Below are 19,932 nucleotides of genomic sequence, written 5' to 3' on the forward strand. Positions count from 1 at the left end.
CCACTGCATTTATCATCAGTACTTTTGTCAGAAATCAACATGATTATTTTGGGTGCTGTTCAAGTTGTCAAATTGAAGATATAGTGTATTTATCACTACTCATCTTTGTTCCATGGTTTCCTAGGAGACTATAGTTGTTTTTTGCTGTGTATTCAACGTGAAATCAGCTGTTATTAATGGTAGTGGAAGTAGCAGCCATCAGCTATCAGTTTTGGTTGAACTTGATGACATTCATATGCCATGCTGTGGATCACAACCACTGCTGTTATTGCTACATCAGTAGTGGGGACATATAAAAGTGTTACCACCTTTTTGCAATAATTTACCGACACTGCACCTACCATCATGGCAAGGCACATTGAATAGTATTTTAGATTGTATTAACTTAATGGTTGATTTTCCTTGGAACCTTTATTTATCTATTGCAGCCCAGACTTCTGGAAATGCTTCCATCGCTCGCTACACATTCTGTTATGGTTCCGTTAATTTTACAAACAGTGTTGCCAATGCTCCACAAGAGTGCAAATCCGTATGTATCTATCAGTTTATCTTATGGTTATGTTCATTTACCATATACAAATGGTTCTTACATGATTGCTCTTCATGATTCTTTATAGTTGATTATTTTGCGATGTTTTTATCTAAATTATTAGTATCTTAAAAAGATATTTTGATTGTTCTTGCTGTTGGTTTGTATGCTGCAGTATTTTTTAGAGTTGTCTACTATCATTGCCTAGCTTGTCCCTTACCTTCCTAGTTTTCTTTTTCGTTATGTATAAGATGCTACAGAGTTTGAGATGGTACGGGGATAATCCTCTTTTGGTATATTTTGAGATAGTTGAACCCCTTCGGTTATATGACCAGTGTGTTTTTGCGTAACTTGTAACTGATTAATTTGAAATTAGATGGAAGTGACAAACAATCAAAAGGTGATTGTGATTTATGATGCATGGTCCAAAGGTAACATTGGAAACTAGCAAGCCTGCCTAGATTGTCCTTTACCTTCTTGGTTTAATTCTTATTCTTTGTAAAATTTTACTTTTAAGATGCTATAGTTTTGAGATAGTTTACCATCTTCCAAGGTTTGAGCTGGTGTACTGGTTGATCGACGGTACGTTACGTACTGCTTTGTATCAACGTATCGTGTGTCGGTACAATGGGGCATACTGATGGCATGAAAAAATGATAAAAAATAGTTCCAAAAATTTTTAAAAATAAAAAAAAATAGATTAAAGTTTTTAAGTTGGAAATAAATATAAATTTAGTATAATTTTAGCACAAATAATCTAAATTAGAAAATAATAATGGCACATATCTTTTTCGAGTTTTGAGGAGTAGCTTTGAGGTACGTTTCAGATTGTCCTTCTGTTGATATTGAATTATCTGCAAAGAAATAATTTGAATTGATACATTATTTGTTGAATAACTTAAACCTTAATATTCTGATGAATCAAGCAATCGATCGGTAGATATACCTGATTTTACCACAAAAAATAATGACAGGACTCCACTGGCAGTGGATCGGGGTCCTCGATCCTATATATTTCTATATTGATTTGATTTGTTTGTTGGACCTAATCTTGAAATTGATCTCATGACTTAGTATACTGATTCACCATATGTCATTGGTGCATCAATATGGTGATGGCTGTAGTTTGATCGTTGTGAATCACATGTGTTCATGGCGGCTCTTAAGACAAGTACGATTGTGTCCTGTATTGGTGCGGAGCATGGAGAATGTCAAAACCTCTACTTTCGCCACTGATATATTACTCTGTATCATAAGATCGATCACCGTACTACTACTTGGAGAAGAATGAGCAACTATTACATCAAGCTCCATGATATGAATTTTGGGTGGTATGCGTAAAATACTGCTTCTCGGTCCATGCATCAGTCTCAATCTATTTGGACGGGACCATCAACTCTTGGGCATCGCCGTCATTGTCGGTCGAGGCATTGCTATCCGTGCCGCTATCTTATCTCCGGATTGAGCTGATTGTTGAATGCAATTGAGAAGTTGTCTATGTGCCTTTGATTAGAGAGTTCTTCTTCTAACTTAAAGTGTTAATCCTCCTTAATTAGCTTCCCAATCTTGATCCAATCCACAAATCGTAGCGTTGTGAAGTTTTAAAAAAGTACAAATGTGAGAATTAGAGAAAGAAGTGAGTGAGAAAGAGATTGAGAGAGTGAAAGGGGGTGAAAGATGAGGAGGAAAGGGTTTAAAAACCCTTTCAAATGGATATGACCATTGGAAAGGATTAGATCTCAGCCATTAGTCAGTAATGATCAAAATTTGATCGTTATCAATCGGTACAGGTTTGTAACGATTGGATTTCGATCGTTATTGAGCGGTATAGGCCCGCATTGAGCGATACAAAATCTTTTAGTATATACCACCTAGTACAGGGTGGTCCACGTACTTGTCCCCTATTGGATTGGTACGTACCGCCCGTACCAAGTGGTATGATGTGGCACGGCAAACCCTACTACCTTCTAGGTTATTTGACCAGTGTAAAGTTTGCAGTGTTAATTGTAACTGATTAATTTGAATTTTGATGGAAGTGACCAACAATTGAAAAGGTTATTGTGATTTATGATGTGGAACACTAAAGGTAATTTTGGAAACTAGCAAGCCTACGTAGCTTGTGCTTTGCCTTGTTCAATGTTCTTGTTCTTTTTGTAAGATTTTTTTTTTCTAAGAAAGCTATAATTTTTTATGGTATGGGGATAATCACATTTTGATGTATGCTGAGATAGTTGACTGCCTTTTAGGTTATATGACCAGTCTAAAGCCTACAGTGTTATGTAACTTATTGCACTGATTAATTTGAATTTAGATGGTTGCGATAAACAATTCAAAAAGTAATTGTGATTCACGTTGCTGGGAGCTTGCAAACCTAAGGAGCCCTAATTACTGTCTCAATTGGGAACTAAATGATATAGATTGAAGAAAATATGCCCATGTCTAATGGTGACCTTAGGATGGGCTTGTTTATGTCTCAAGTGGGCAAGAAAGGGAAGGTAATAATGGGGGAACCGCTGAAGGTCACACCTACTAGATTGGGCCCAGTTACAATTAATTAGTTTGTTTAGATTGAATTAAATGTGTAATGTTCTATGAACTATGAAGTGACTTCCAGAAGAAAATCAGATCCTAATGGTTTAGACAAGGGGGAAATGGGAGGGGAAAAAAAAACAGAATAAAGAAAGGGGAAGATAGGAGTTTGTGGCTGGCAATTTATTACATATCAAATATTCATTTAGGGAGGTTTCTGTTTTTTCCTGTTCAGAATAGATTGGACTCTCATAGGTCTCTCTATGAGGACTCTACGGATAGATGCAAAACTGTTAACCAACCAAAACTCTTCTTGATTGACCCCCTGGAAACAAAATTAACTTTTAAAGAAATTCAAATCTTTTTAGTACTTCCAAGTTCCATCATACAGACATTGTACGAAGACTAGTTGGTTAGTTGCAACTCTTTTGGGACCTTGAAAGTAATATCCAAAGGAAACAATATAACAATCATTGATACTTAGAATATATGCACGCCTGTATCTAAAAAGACTAAACCAAAGTTATCAACTTTTGACATTGATTGCTGTACTCTCTTCCCCTGCATTCAGTGGTCGCCAATGTTCTTCCAGTTGAAGCCAAATCAAAATTCTGGCAAGTTAAAAATTGAAGAAATAGTCCAGCTAATTTTTTTCATGTTTATGATTAAATCAGTGATACTCTCCAAGTTATGAATAACATCAGTGCATATCAATTTAGTCTTTGAACTGGTACATGTTTTATACTATGAGAATCATCAATTATGAATTCAGTAAAACTCTTTTCTGCCAGATCTGACATCTCCTTTGTATAGGAGCTACTAAGTGTTTTTTCCGTTATTAAGTTGTTTTCTAATCCATTTTTTTTCTGCTTTACTTCAAAGCTAATATACTGTATCAAACTCACTTTCTATATTGAAGTACCTTCCCTTCGAAACAGATAATTTGTCAAGGTTCTACGTTTGTACTTCGGATAGATGAATTGTGTCTCAAACTTTCTTCATCAATATGATTGATAAAGGATTTTTACATTGCTTTTGCTCTGATATCAAACTACTAAAGTAACCTTTGAATATTTACTTGCCATGTAAGGCCTTGTTCTTGTTTGTTTGGAGCTGGCATGATGTGCCTTGCCTAGACTGAACCTCATCACATCTAATAGTATACCATTTTCCAAGTAAAGTGTCTCAATACTAGGATTTTATAGGCAAACTGAAAGAGGAAGTTGTTGACTATTTGAAAGGCTAAGACTCTTCCATTATGATCTTAACCAACCTGGCCTGTATTTTCTATGGGAAAATCTCTCCTTTTAGGATTTTGTAAGATAGATAGTACTCACCAAGCTCTTTAAGAAGTCTCCATGGTCGCTCAATTTGTAAAGTGATGGCAATATAGATTCAATTGAATCATGAAAACCTAAGTAAACTAGAATAAAAATACTATGATTTAAACCTTTACCTCATTTGACTCAGCTCTAGGCTTCCATGTATATGCTTGGTGTGCAGGTTTCTCCTGCGTCACATGCTCATGAGCTGCTGATATGGTTACATGCCATGTTCTATTCCATGGTATATATTGCATCCACTGCATGCTTAAGAGTTAGGATTGTACTTATAAACATCAAAATTCTGAATTAGATCAACATATTGATATTGTAGGACCTTTAGTTGGGATGTACCACATCATATCCTCTGTTGATCGTGCTTTGTAAGGTGATGATAATAGTAGTGACAATTTTAATCCTAGAGCTATCCTCATGGGAGAGTGAGTTGCTTATATAGCATTATATTGTTTTTCATTTTCCAGTGTGTTATATGGCACAGCTGTTCGTCTACTATGTAAGACATGGGTTATCAATGATACGGCTTTTGGAACTTTGCAAGTAAGTTGAATTATTTAATTTTACTACATTGATTCCTTTTGGATGTTATTGATCTCCTTCTGTCACTTGTCTTAGTTCTGCCTGAATGTTACTTCTTCTGCCAACATATATACATTTAGCTATAGCAAATTCAAGGAATTACCTTTAGTTGCTGGAAGGTGAGGCATTAAGGAATAAGGATAACTAACTTTCGAGTAGAATTAAGCACTAGTGTTAAGCAAATTCAGGAACTCAGATATCACAATCACAATCACAATCCTTAATGCAGTTTGATTTTTGTGGATTACTTGCAATAGCAAATAAGCTTGACCATTGTATCTTACAGTGAAAACGTATGGAAGGAAAATTTCAAAATTGCAGAATATCAGTAGACAAGCATGTGATGCAAATAAATGGATGAGCACAGTCTACCAATTAACATTGTATTTTGTAATAAAGATAAGTAATTACTATACTGATAATATTGTGGAGTTGTTTTTACTCTCGTTATCGGTTTTTCATGAACATATATTGCAATACAGCAGCAAGAACCCAAGCAGAATTCATATGCAGCTAAAAGCCATATTTGTGCACAAAGGACAAGACATTGTCTTGGACAACATTTTGCAACATTTTGGTATTTGGGAAGTGGCACTTCACTTTTGTCTATAGAATGTTGATTATTGAGCATGCAAACGTTTTTTTGTTTCACTAGGAACATATCATTTGCTTATTGATTATGTATACCTTTTCTTGTTGCATGTAAATATAGTTGCTATATTTTCCCTTGTTTCTCACCATGTATGATGTCCTAATATTGGTCATCAAGTAGACAAATGTATTTTTTTTGGCATAAAACATCTTCAATTTAAGAAATAAGATATAGGAGTATTGAATTTCTAGGGAAAATATGGTTGCTATATTTTCCCTTGTTTCTCACATATTGGGCAATATGGGGTTGTATCGGGCGGTAACGATTGAAACTGACCGTTATTGACCTATATCGGGTTTCAAACGGTCAATTTGACCGTTGGAGGCAACCTAAAGGATGTTTAAACTTTAAACCCTTTCTCCTTCCTCTTTAAATTCATTTCACTCTCACAATCTCTTAAGCTCTATCAAACTCTTTTTCACTCACAATCTCTCTCTTATTCTCACATTTTCACTCTCCTAAACTCAACAAAGCAACGATTTGTGGATTGGATCAAATTTATGAGGCTAATTTGGGAGGATTAAGAGGAAGAACGATAATTCAATATTAACGGAAGGATGATCCCGAACGGATCGAAATTGCGAACTTTGCACAAGGTTGCTCCTCAAAGCTCGAAAAAGATATATGACACTATTCTGACCTAATTTACATTATTTTTGCTAAAATATACTAAATATTTTAATAACTTAAAAACTCTATCCGAACTATTTTTCTATTTTTCAGGTATTTTCAGAGGGTTTTCAGTTATTTTAGGCGTACTGCTCGGTACACCCTGGCGTACTATCAGTATGCCTCAGTACGTATCATATCGAGCAAGGCTCGATATGTCGGTACAGACCGAAATTGCAAACTTTGGTTAGGATCGTGACAAAGGGATTGAGAATCTGATGGTAGAGGTGTGGCGTTAAGAGAAGATTTAGTGGTAATGTGAGGAGGATCAAAAAGCAATTACTATGAAAAAAATCATGCTTTATGGGTTGGCAAAATTGTAAAAATGAGAACTTTAAATATATAGTAACTTAAAAAGAAGTAAATGAGCTGTAAGTATGACAAAATACAAGGGTTATGATAAATTTCACAATAAGCTAGGTACTAGGGATGAGAAAGAGGATACTTTTGAATTGCTAAAAAACAAAAAGAAAAATCTCCATGATCATTTGCTGATGATACTGTTCTAATTGATGAGAGTTTAAAGGAAATTAATTGTAATATTGAACTATGGAGGCAAATCTTGAAGAGTAAATTTTTAGCAATATAAAGAGAAGAACTAAGTATGTACTTTAGGAGGAGTTTTATATGATCATAAGTTTTATAAAGTAGTTATTAAATCAACTGTGCTTTATGGATATGAGTGTTGGATCATTAAGATGAGAAGACTGAGGTGGATATGTGGAGTTACAGGGAATTAGGAAAGATGTTTTTTTAATGATTAGGTGGAATTCCAATGGATGATAAAATGAGGTAGAAACAATAAGAATGGCATGGACGTGCTCTTAAGGGGACCTACAGATATTATAGTTAGACGAGATGGGACAATTAATATTAGTGGTCCATGGAAAGATAGTGGGAGAGTTCTGAAGATATTCCTAGAACTGAGTAAAGATTTTAATGTTTTTAATTAGATTAAAGATACTATTTTATTTAGAGTTCAAAGACAGAAAATGAATCATGTAGTCAATCCAATTAGTTGGGACATTATGTTGTTGTTGTAGGAGCAACCTAATGCCTCACCAATTCAAACTTGACACTGAAATACTGAATATCTTCTTCTGCTTGATTTAGGGACTTCTGGATCCCCAAGCCTTTTCTCATTTCATGTCTCAGAGAGAAATTTGTATTAGCCTTGCTGCTTCACTGCGTGATATCTGCTGCCATAATCCTGACAGGGGTGTTGATCTCATATTGTCTATCTCGGTAAATTTAAAGAAGCTCTTTCTCAACTTGTTGGTTGGCTAGACCGAATGATCGACAGAGTTCTCATTAATTTTGTTAACAGTCATCTATTGAGAGCCGTGATCCTCTTGTGCATGCTCTTGGATTGGAAAGCCTTGCTCATCTTTGTGAAGCCGATGTAATTGGTAATCTTCTTGAATTTTATAATTGATTTTTAAATTTCTTTTTATGTTGAAGGGCTATGCTTTTGTTGTAATTTAAGTTTATATGAGCCTTGAATTTGCGTGTGCCATGTTTTGGAAGAGCTTTGTTTTATTCCTCTAATAGTTGTGATTAGTTGCCATAATATGGGATGTCAAAGGGTTGGTGAACTGTTAACTCTTTTCATTGCTGTTGGTATGTTGTTTGCTTTTCCAGTTGTTCTTACTGAATCTTTTATGTTGGAGGTTTTAGTCTTTTAGGAAGTTAAAGGTACATTAGCTTTGAATTTTTAACATGCCACTTTGTAAGATGCTTGTTTTGTTATTTCTGGATTTGTTTCATTATTGTTGGCCAACATTTCGGATTTCGAGGGCCTGGGGAACTCCTTTTTATCTGAAATATCTAGTCAATTAATATAATGAAAATCATTTTAGATCATTTCAGATTTGGTCATCATTTTATATAGTTAAGTTGTCCTTGTTGGGTTGTCATGCTTGTCTGATTTTTGGTAAATTTGTCATCAATGAAAGATGAACAACTAAATGTCAAAGCTCTAGGAATTTCGGGTATACTTAAAGGAAAAAATAAATATTTGGTGTTTGGTTCATCAGAAAATGAGGGCTTTTGCTGCTTACTTTTTGATTTGTTGGAAAAGGAAAAGCAAAATGGATTCTTTTTGTTGATAGTTTTTGGGGTAAGGTATCAACTTATACTTGTTTCTTCCATGAAAATTTCACATTATTTGATGTTTAATATCTTTTGGTTCTTCTTAATGATGTGGCTCTAGTAGAGGTTGACAAATGGACCTAGTAAGTCTTTAATTTTGGGAACCTTGATATATAAGAAATGAAGAATCTTTTATTGACACAAATGATATATAGATACAGCTTGACAATAAAAGAAAATAAAATCATTACTGCAATAACAACACAATAATAACTCAATTTTTGGGTTCAAATAGGTGAAATGTTTAGCTGCTGCTTGGTTTCATCTAAAATATTGCAGTTGAATGCTCCTTTAAGTCTTAATGCTTCTTTCCTTCCCTTAGCTAAGGTCTTGTTGTTGATAGAAAAGCATTTAAGAAGAATAGAAGGTTGTTCTGCTAGCTCTACGATTAAAGATTAACTTTGCTTTCATCTTTTCGGTGATTGTTAATCCGTCAATGGGCTATCTGGTTGATTGTTTATCATGTAATGCATGATATGTTGCTAATAATGCTGTTTGATTTCTGGTTCATTTGCCTGTTCTAGAATGTTTTTGATCTGGAACTTTATCGCTATGCCTGATTCCAAAATCTACTTTTTTATTTTTGTTGGAGGTTATCTTCTGCTATTGTTAGGTCTTTTTCACAAAATTTATCTTCCTTTCAGACTTTTACACAGCTTGGGATGTTATCTCAGATCATATGCTCGATTATTTCAGTGACCCTATTGTTGCTCATGGGTAAGAATATCAATATCTACTCAAGTATTTCTTTATATTTAAACCAAGGATTGTAATTTTGGGTACTATACAATACTGGTGTACTGTGTATTGGTACACTGATACATACTGTTTAGGAGAACACCTCAAAAAAAGACTAAAAATAAAAAAAGTTGCTGATTGGACCTGTATTGGGTGGTACCCAGCTGTACCGGGCGGTATGCTTTATAGTTTATACTTAATACTAGGCTTAAACCATCCAAATTCCCCTGGCCTGTGGTGCCAGCAGTATATCAGATATGTAAATACCACCCATACCGAATTGTACTCGGCCACATTGCAAACCTTGGTTTGAACTTCTTTTGGGCTTCTGTCATATATAGTCCTATAAACTTTGGTGTGCTAGGAGTAGTTCTGGACACATTATCAAATTAGCCCCCTGTATAGTGATCTCTGGTGTTTGTTGCCAGACTTATCTCTGAAACATCAAGTATGATAATGTTGATCGTTGGCATTTGCTTTTGTTTCTGGTCTGTAGTTATAAATATTAGGTTCTTTATATTGAAATCATATTATACCTCTGTAAAAGGAACACAAGAAATTGACATGTAAGATTTTACATGCTCAAGTTCATGGTTTTAAATATGGCATGGTACTGTCCGTATTGTGCTGGCCCAATATTATACTGGTATGCTGGTGTATCATGTACCTATTGGCTTGACTTGTTAAGTAATTTCTTTTGTAATTTTTAATTGGTGATGGAGCTATGGTGGCATCTTGTATTCCGATTAGTGGGTGTTGATTGTCAGCAGGGATTGCTGTACTGCTCGAAACGGTATGGTTTGGGCAGTGCGTATCGGTCCGGGCGTGGACTGATGCGTAGACCACCCCGTTTTGGGCGGTCCAAATTAAAATAATAAAAAAAATCAAAAAGTGATGGGCCCCAGTCCATTTTGGCATTAAAAAAAAAGTAGGCTAGGTATCTTCACGCATATGTAGCTGCAGTGCTACCTCTTTGCCGTTGCGATGCTACAGCGGTGCTGCCTCTTCGCCGCTGCAACGGCACTACCACTTTGTCGCGTCGCCGCTGCAATGCTGCAGCGGCACTGCTTTTTCGCCGTTGCAGCGGAGCTACCTCTTCACCGCTGTAGCGGTACTACCTTTATGTCTTTGCGATGCTGCAGTGCTGCTTCCTCTTTGCCGCTTCGTTGTTGCGATGCTGTAGCAACACTGCCTCTTTGCCACTGTGATGTTGCTGCTTCCGTTCGATGCTGTCGTTGCTTCCTAGGTATCACTGCACTTCTCCTATTCTTTCTTCTTCTTCTTTCTCCTATGATCCTTCATTGGACCTTCCTCTTCAACATCTTTTTCTTCCTTGTCGAAACATCGGTGCGCACCGACATTTAGTGTGTCAGTACACTGATATGGAGCAGCACGTGCCGTGCCATCGGTCGGCCGACACATCGGCTTGGACCGGTACGTCAAACCTTGATTGACAGTGCTAGCATTTTGCTCAAGGTTCTATTTCGTGTGATCATAAATTCAATATCTTAGTGCTACAACACTTCGAAGTTGCATACTTTGCTTATTTGATGTTGTTGATGATAGTTCTTGTAGTCCTTTTTTATTAAGGCACATAAATGCAAGGATTTCGATCCTGAACCTGAGTATTATTGTCATTTTACATGTACAAGACATATTATTGTTGGTTCACATGTAGAATGCATAATAATTGTCTCTCTCATAGATTTTCTTCTGTAATTGGCCATAAAACTTGTCAACCTCTGTTCCACAATTTGTTTTTTAGCTTAGTAATATTCACATCCTCTGCTATGAAAATTTTCTGTTAGTTTACAGTGTACTAGTGTGATTTCTTCTGTTGATATCGTCTTGCAGCTTGTGCATCTTATTAAGGTGGGGAGCATTGGATGCAGAAGTTTATTCCGAAACATCCAGAAATGTTATCAAGATATTGTGGGAAATTGGAACATCTAGGTTTGCTAACTATGAATTTCTCTGGGTAAAAGCACGGATAGTTGCATTTGAGTCATTGTCCCATTACGAGGTAAGATTTATGTGAGCACTACTTTCTGGACCCTTTTAATATATATCTAAATTACTGTCTTATGCTTAATATATTTTTTTATGGTATATTGTTGGAGGATTGAGATTGGAGCTCAGATGATCTCACTTTGATTCACATTAAAACACTTTTCAGGTTGCAAATATTCAGGAAGCCATTCCTGAATTTAAGAGAAGAAATTTGGAGTGTCTTGTTTCTGAAGATAATATGGAATTACTCAATGCAATGGAGAAACTTGAAGTCAAGATTTTGAAATTTGAACACATGTTAGAAATTTTATTACATGTTAATGCCATTTTCTTAGTCATGATAATTTTTTCCACATGCTTGGAGAAACTATTGATGTGTCATTTCTGCATTTATTGCCTCAGAACTCGGCGTAGGATGCTTAGACAGAAAAGAGTTGTGGTGCACAAAGTTGAAAAGCTATTGGATGTCTTTCCTCAAGCAATTTTCACTGCAGGTATGAAAAGTCCGTTGATTATGCTAAAATCACAATCATTTTATCATTTGCTTTGCTCTATTAATTTGCAACTTTCTTGAAGCTACCAATTCAATTTCAATTTCCATTTTGGGGTGGGCTCTTCTTTTAACTTGAGTTCCAATCATTTAGATGCAACAAATAATAATTGTAACAATTAGCCTTGACCACGGTTCGGTTCGAAAGGGAACTGAACCAGAATCGAATTGGCCTGACAATTCGTCGGTTCCAAACCGAACCGGAATCAGACCTAGTGGTTTGATTATGGTTCCTAGTTTTTGGAAACCAGGACTGGTGGTTCCGGTTCCAATTTGAATTGGTTCCCGATTAAAAATATATATATGATTTTTCCTATTTTTAATTATTTTTAATTAAAAATAAAAAATCGATGGTTCGAACTAGAACCAGAACTGTAAGAACCGGAACCAGAACTCGAACCAGCCCTATATGGTTCGGTTCCAGTTCCCACAATTTAGGAACCATAACCGGGGTCAGGTCTAGTACCAATATATTAAGGGAGAAATTGAGCCTTTGGTAGTTCAGGAACTATGGGAACATACTGTTGCAAGTTATGTTCTTAATGAAAAGCAACCTCATCCTTGCCTTCTCTCCCTCTTTTTCTTTTTTAAAATTATTCGTAAGTGGTCTGTGTCAGGGTTTTTTGGAGTAATTTATTCTTAAATAAGAAACTGATAAAGGCAACAATATGCTTTCTTATGTTTTCCATACAGTCCTATAGAAAACTATTATTGTATAAGAAACTTGTAGAGGCATCAATTTGCTGTCTTATGCTTTTCATGTGGAGGATTATAATTATTCAATGATGCCTGGTTAAGTAATGTCTGAACTCTGAAATTCTTTAGGAAAAATAATTCTCCAAATGTACCGGTTACAGATCATTCTTATTTCATGAATTTATTTACCATAGAGGAAACTACACATTATTTAATAATGAAGAAAATTGCAAGGATTTTCAAATCAGGCCTCAAAGTGCTTTCTGATTACGCTAGTTTCATTGTGCTGCCTTTTGTTGTGACATTGTTATAAAGGCTCTTCAAGATATACACGAGGATGGAGAGCGAATAAGTAATTATTTTTTCAGATTTTGATTATGGAAGATAGAAAGATTACAGAGAAAATAATATTTGAACTCGCTGTGGTTACTAGACATCACAAATGGGGTCTTGGCTTCACATCAGATGTACCTCATGCACAGATTATGGAATCAGACTATTGGGGAACAAGTAGCGCCTTGTGACTCTCTCCTAGAGATGGAAGTCTCACACCTTTTCACACAGTGTTTTTTATTCTTTAGTCACAAGAAGAAAAAAGAAAACTACAAAAAATGAAAAATACAATAAAAGATTATGGCTCATTGGCTCTTAATCAAGGGATAAAAAGTTTGGTCCAATGCTGATACTGGTCCTTGGGCTGAACGGCACATTCCTAGTGCTCAGTGCCAATGCTAAAAATTAAACAAATTTCCCCAGCATTAGGTTCCCAATGGTCTTCACTTAGAGGATATTTGTGCCGGATTAAGTGTTGCTTTTGTGACTTCTTGTTCTGACTTCTTCCTTTTGTTCTTTCGTATAAAAAATAGTGAAATGAGTTTACATGGGCTCGCCTATCCTTTGTCTTAATCAAAATATCCAAATAGTATGAACTTATGACCTTTGTGATTGGTTGATTTGTTCTTTTTCTTTTTTTGAAAATTTAGGATGCATCATGTAGTGTACATACATTCTGGTCATGGCTAAGTTCTCGGTTCTTCTATGTAGGAAAACAACTTGGAGAGTTACCAGGTGCAGCTTTATTATGCCTTGTTTATACTCCCAAGGATTTAAATTCTCAAGCAACAACAAAGGCAAGATATTAATAATTGAAATTAGTTGCTTATGCTTTGATTCCATGGCTGCTAAAGAATTATGTTTGAATTATCATCTTTTGTATCGACTCGCTACAGGATTCAGGTAAACTACATTCTGAATATGAGAGAGCTCTGCTGGAAATCGCTGAATCACTTCATATATCAAGAAATATTTTTATGGGATTTCTTGCACTGCAATCATGGAAACATTTCATGCATCGTTGGTTGAGAGCAGTGGTTCTGCTTGCTGATGCTAAATCATCTTCTGCATTTGACAAAAACAACAAGGTTGCCAATGATATCTTAAAGGTCAATGTCTAATCAACATTTTTGTTAATATTCTTTTTTATTTTTGTACTTTTACCATCTTCTCCATATAGAACTCACATTGGGCATTACATAATGGAATAAATTTGGTGCTTGTAGCAAGGCTAGTTAGGACATACATAGCTTTAGTTAGGACACACATAGCTAGTAATATATATTAGCTTTTTGTTTATATTAGTGATATTAGAGGTCAGAATTTAGACTTCATCACCAAGGTTACTTATACAAATGTGAGGAAACCACACAGAAAAACCTGAAGCAGTCTAAAGAACGATCTGATAATGCATAACCTGGATCTTGTGCAAAACATAGTTATCAAAGGCAATTACCTTATCTCCATGTTATTCACTTGTCGTATGTAATAGTTGTAAGCATACATTTGAAACAGGCTACGGTATCATGTGCTTGTTTGCTTGGGGTTAACAAAGGCCAGAACCTCTTGCCCCAATCTAATTATTGTTGTTAAATGTGCTCTATGCAATGTAGACTTTATATGCTAGAATTACATGATCATCCCAAGTCTTGTAGCAGTTGTAGGATTATTCATAAATGCATATTTACATTACAGAGTAGTTATCAGATGAGCCTTTCAGTCTAAGGTCTGAAGTATTGGCGTTAGGTACATTAATCTTTTCTTATCCTTGTGCTTGGCGATGGCAATGCCACTATTCAAATTTTGTTTTGACTGAGTTGGATGAGAATCTGGAGCTATATATACATATATATATATGTGTGTGTGTATATATATATATATATATATATATATATATATATACACACACACACACGCATATGTATATATACACACACATATATATGGAAAGAATATAAATATGCTGTTATTCAAATGAGAGAAAAGGCAAATATTTATATATTTGTATGTGAACCAACCCTCATAATCCGAAAAGGCAATCATCAGAAATTCTTAGCATGTTCTAGATTTCTTTTGAACTAGTTTGTTGGGTCTGAACATTGAAGGTTATCACTGTGTATTTTCTAAGCAAATAAACTTTATTGCTATCCATATGAGTGACAAGACAGCTACGCAGAGATATGTACAACAAATGCCAACACAGCACCCAGGAAAGAAATTATCATGGTACATTGTAGGTTAATTTCAATACTTTTGTTTGATTATACATTACATATTGGCTATGGTTTATGGTAGATAGAGTACTCTTATTTTGTTAGGACTGAGTTTGATTGTTGGTTTTGAGCAAACTGATATGGCTATTTGAAAACTAATGTCATATGCATAATTTATTTCTCTTCATTGACATGCACTTTTTTTTGCTTTCTAGTTGGCATAATTTTAGGAGCATTAGCTTACTCTACTTGTGAAGGATAGATGGTTGACATGATTTATCTACTTCCAGTTGGTTTTACTTTAAAATCTACCAGATTATATTTATTCTAATTGTACTAATTATCTTATTTGTTGTTTTGTAGACTCTTTGCAGAGTTGGGGCTGAGTCTATTCCACAGATTTCTGCAAACATTGCCTTTGCTATTGGTGCCCTGTGCATGGTGAGAATCTCAGTCTAATTTGATATTATATACAAAAATATGTAAAAATATGTTGAAGTGTAAAATATTTGGACTTCAAATTGCAAGTAGTCAAATCTCTCTCGTTTTTTGTTTTAATAAAGTTTTCTTAGGTTTCCATCTATCTCTTCTTACGCCATTAATCCTAAATTCCTAGTTGACTCACATTGGATGACTAGGGTATCCATAGTTGTCTTTAGTCTTATCCATACCAACTTAGGTTTTTCATTTTATTCTCTTGAGGTTATATTTAATTGTTCGCAAAAGAAATTTTTCTTGTTTTTCTTTTATAATAACTTTGCACATCCATTTCGACATTTTCATCTTGGCTACATATTTGTGTGTATTTCTTAATTTCCTAATTACTCCAATCCACAAAGCATGAATGACTTTATGAATCACAAAATTCTTGACATCTCAGACATTTCAAATACCCCATGTTTACTTTCTGACATCAGAACTCTTCATCTCATTAAATGTTACATGATACTAGATAAAAGAATTGTGGGCATCTGTGTCAATTCTTAACTACGTCTTCGATATTGTTCTTAGCATTGTGTTTATCTAGTCTTGTCCTACTAATAAGTTTTTGATCCATATTCAAAATAAGTTTTTGATACATATCAATAATGATTTCTGCACATTTTTACTGGTGAGCGATGTAAATAACCTTGCTGTGGATCTGTTCTAGTGTTTAATAGTATAAAATCACTATTAACCTTTGAGTAGAGGTAGCCCAATGCAGAAACTTCTACTCAATATAAGGTTTAGGAATGGTCAATGTGCACAACAATATCCCCCCTCTAATCAAAATGGTTGTTTCTATTGTTCAAACCCTTGCTTTAGCTTGCTTTTGTTGATGAGAATGACAGTTTGGGATGGAAGCCTACTAAGTACAACAGATTTCAAAAGCCCAAAACACTTATTTGGATTCAATTTCCTTCTCTTGGTTGGTTTGTTTATGGTGCTTTCATGATGAATTATGCATAGGTACTTGATAAGTGAAGCATGTAATGTGATAAGTGATCAAAAATCTGTTATTTCCAAAAGAGGGTACATATAGTTGGTAACCAGACATCAAGGTAGGACCACTGAAGCATGTAATGTGATAAGTGAACTGCAATGGCCCATACCTGTGCAGGATAGCAGAGGCTTTATCCTGAAGGAAAAATATTTTCTTTTGGATGGATGGAGGGTAAACTTTGGTCTCATGGCGGCGACAGATATTTAATGGTTGGAAGGTTTGAGTGAAAGCACTTGGGATTAATTCTTGAACTGCATGATGATTTAGGCTGATTGAAGCTTATCCTATTCTGATCTTTTATACGCTGAAAGTTGATAAATTATAACATGTTGAGTGGTGTACTTAGCAAGGATTGAAATTTCGTACTGTACTGATGTACCGAGCTTTGCTCAGTATGGCACGGTACGACGTACCCAGTGGTATGAGCTCCATATGCCCGATTTAGGGCGTAAAATCCTCCAAAAATATCATAAAATAAAAAAAAGTTAGGATAGAGATTTTAAGTTAGAAATAAACATACATTTAGTATAAGGTTTAACAAAACTATGTAAATTAGGTAAGAATAGTGTCACATATTTTTTTCGGGCTTTGAGAAATAGCCTTGTGCAAGGTTCATAATTTCGGTCTATTACAGATCTTCCTTATGTTAATATTGAATTATCTACAAAAAAAAAATGAATTGTTATATTATTTTGTTACAACATAAACTTTAAAATTTAAATAAATTAAATAATCACACATGTAGATATACTTGATTGCTGATTCTATCATCAAAACGAACGACGAGCCTCCACGGGTGGTGGATCGGGGTTCTCGATCCTATGTATCTGCATATCAATATGATATGGTTGTTGGATCCAATCCTTAAATTGATCCCACGACATAGTGTATTGATACACCGTATGTCATTGGTGTATCAATGTGGTGATGATCATAGGTTGATTGTCATGAATCACATGTCTTCGAGGCGGCCCCTAAGGCATGTATTGGTGAATGTCAGAACTTCTACTTTCGCTACTGATCGATAAGAGAGTGTGAAAGTGAAATGGAGTGAAATAGGAAGGATGGGTTTAATAACCCGTGAGAAAGGGCTCCAACAGTCAAATTAACCGTTGGAACACTGTTACAGGTCGGTAATGATCGAAATTGATCGTTACTGCCCGATACAGTGCCATATCCTCTGATACAGAGCTATTTCAAGTATACTGCCCGGTAGCGGGCGGAGACCGGTACCTACTGTCCCCACTCGATTTGAAATTTAAATCCCTAGTACTTAGCACATTGCTGGTACGGGGCCTTCTGCAATCTAGTGCTTGGTTGGACCAATGTGTGCCACTTGAACCTGGTGCTATACCATGAGATTGAAATCCTTGAATCCAAAAGCCATTATGTGCTTTTTTATCTCTAAGAAAGACTTCCTTGGTCTTCTTTATCCTTCACTGAAACTTTTAACTAGTACTATACACCCACTATACACCTTTTCTTATTGATGCACTTCAAATTCCTGAATATTATTTAAACCATTTCAAACAAATATTTGTTATCTTGATCTCATTGGAATTACCTTTAGCTTACTACTCATAGTTCTTATCTTAGTGAAACTATGTTCAAAAACTACCATATTGAAATTAAGAAGAGTTATTTTCCATTTTAGCTAAGGGTCTGTAGGGTTGCAAGGTTCAACAACAACAACAAAGCTATAATTCCCAACTATTTTGGATCGGCTACATAGATCTTTTGTCGCCACTGAGATATGTAAACAACCGTATGGTTAGATAAGTTCAGAGTACTCAAAGTCTTTATTTATAGTTTCTATTAAAGCCTTTTTAGGTCTTCCTCTATCTTTTCTCATATCACTAATATTAATCATTTGATTACCACATCCAAAGGTGTAGAGTTGCAAGGTTATGATTTTTAATTTAATAGCCTCTTCTATGAAAAGCATATAGAGGATATTATGAGTTGGAGAGAGGAAATGGGAACCTCTTTGAAATGCTGGGTAAAACTCTAGAGACTTTTCCTTTTATGTCCCAATAGAACTTAGTTCCACAAATTTGAAATAGAATTTCATCTAATTCATTTTAGTTCCAGAAAATTAAAAGTTTATCCTTCTGGAAACATCAAAAATAAAATTTGAATTTGTTCAGTTTTCCTACAAAATAAACATTGCAAAAAAATTGTACTAGGTAAAGCAGTTCCCCATGAAATTTATCGTTCACCAACTCACCCTAGAAGGCTAACAAGAGAAGGCTCTTTACATAGCCTCTGTTACCTTGATTAATTGATGTATATTATTGCTAGCTGATCAATCTAGTTTCTTGGGGCCACAAGTCATTGTTTGCCTTATCCGTTCTTCTGTTATTGGCATGGCATTGTCTTATTTGTGCTGATAACATGTGCTATGCTATTGTTAGATGCTACTCATGAGATTAGACTCATTATCGGCTTTGTGAGGGTGTCAGCACCCAAGGTTTGTGTTGTCAGCCACACTCTCAGGATTGTTTTAACCTTAAGTTTCTAGATCTGAAGTCTGATCTTGTTCAAGGAGGTCGGTTTTCTATCATTGGCATATTTCTTTCGATCATTGGCATGTTTCTTTTAATCATTTGCATGTTGATATGATGTGCTGTCAATCATTATGATGCAACACTTGAACTTGGACTCGTTATCGGCTTTGTAAGGACCTAGCACCCAAGGCTTGTTTGGCTGGCCACATCCTCACCGTTGTTCAATTTAAGTTCTGGGTCTTGAATGCTGTTAGATCTTGTTCAAGGAAGTTGGTCCCCAATTTGGAGCCCCCAATTTCAGTTTGATAAGATTACGACCTCTAACCTATAACCTGACAATCCAAGCTCGCACATGCACATATTATCTACATTGATTATAACATGTTAGTTAAAATTTTGGAACCAACATATTTATTAGAGATCTATATGTTCTGATGACATTTATTAGGCATACTGCAAAGCAGAGATATGTAGTTAATGCAGTTTGCGTTAGGAAAGCTTTGGGTCCACAACAAGCATATCATCCACCATAAGTGGGACCACATTAGGCATACTGCAAAGCAGAGATATGTAGTTAATGCAGTTTTTATGTGATTCTGGATTGCAGCTGCTCATCTATTTCTTTCATTTTTTTTTAAATCAGGTCTTGCCTTCATCAGCCCATATGGTAATCTCTGCTGCATCAGAATTTCTTTTGAAATGGTTGCTTGAATATGAACATGAACAACGACAGTGGTCTGCTGCTATTTCTCTTGGTCTTGTATCTACTTGCTTTGATGCAACCGATTGGAAGCAAAGATTTGAGGTTGTGAATGGACTTCTCAAGGTACATTCCAATGCTACTCTTCATCATGACAATGTACAACAAATCTATATTCTGATACTGGGGAACCTGGGTTCAGGAGAAAGGAAAAACAGTAACTTTTTAGTTTTGACTTTACTCCACATCCTCT

General features: G+C 35.4%; 1 protein-coding gene across 2 annotated transcripts in view; it reads left to right on the top strand.

Annotated features, from left to right (window-relative positions):
- The window catches only part of LOC135641228 (protein RST1-like), a 35,046-nt gene that overhangs the window by 8,070 nt on the left and 7,044 nt on the right, over nucleotides 1–19,932 (top strand). For both annotated transcript variants that reach the window (XM_065156446.1, XM_065156447.1), the window contains exons 8-19: nucleotides 429–529; nucleotides 4,863–4,938; nucleotides 7,412–7,543; nucleotides 7,626–7,707; nucleotides 9,094–9,166; nucleotides 11,042–11,210; nucleotides 11,364–11,494; nucleotides 11,600–11,691; nucleotides 13,488–13,573; nucleotides 13,673–13,885; nucleotides 15,353–15,430; nucleotides 19,623–19,805. In XM_065156446.1, coding sequence (XP_065012518.1) covers nucleotides 429–529; nucleotides 4,863–4,938; nucleotides 7,412–7,543; nucleotides 7,626–7,707; nucleotides 9,094–9,166; nucleotides 11,042–11,210; nucleotides 11,364–11,494; nucleotides 11,600–11,691; nucleotides 13,488–13,573; nucleotides 13,673–13,885; nucleotides 15,353–15,430; nucleotides 19,623–19,805 — 1,416 coding nt within the window. The remainder of the gene's footprint in view (nucleotides 1–428; nucleotides 530–4,862; nucleotides 4,939–7,411; nucleotides 7,544–7,625; nucleotides 7,708–9,093; nucleotides 9,167–11,041; nucleotides 11,211–11,363; nucleotides 11,495–11,599; nucleotides 11,692–13,487; nucleotides 13,574–13,672; nucleotides 13,886–15,352; nucleotides 15,431–19,622; nucleotides 19,806–19,932) is intronic.

The sequence above is a fragment of the Musa acuminata genome, chromosome BXJ3-6 (genome assembly GCF_036884655.1).
Source record: "Musa acuminata AAA Group cultivar baxijiao chromosome BXJ3-6, Cavendish_Baxijiao_AAA, whole genome shotgun sequence".
NCBI classification, from domain to species: Eukaryota; Viridiplantae; Streptophyta; class Magnoliopsida; order Zingiberales; family Musaceae; genus Musa; species Musa acuminata.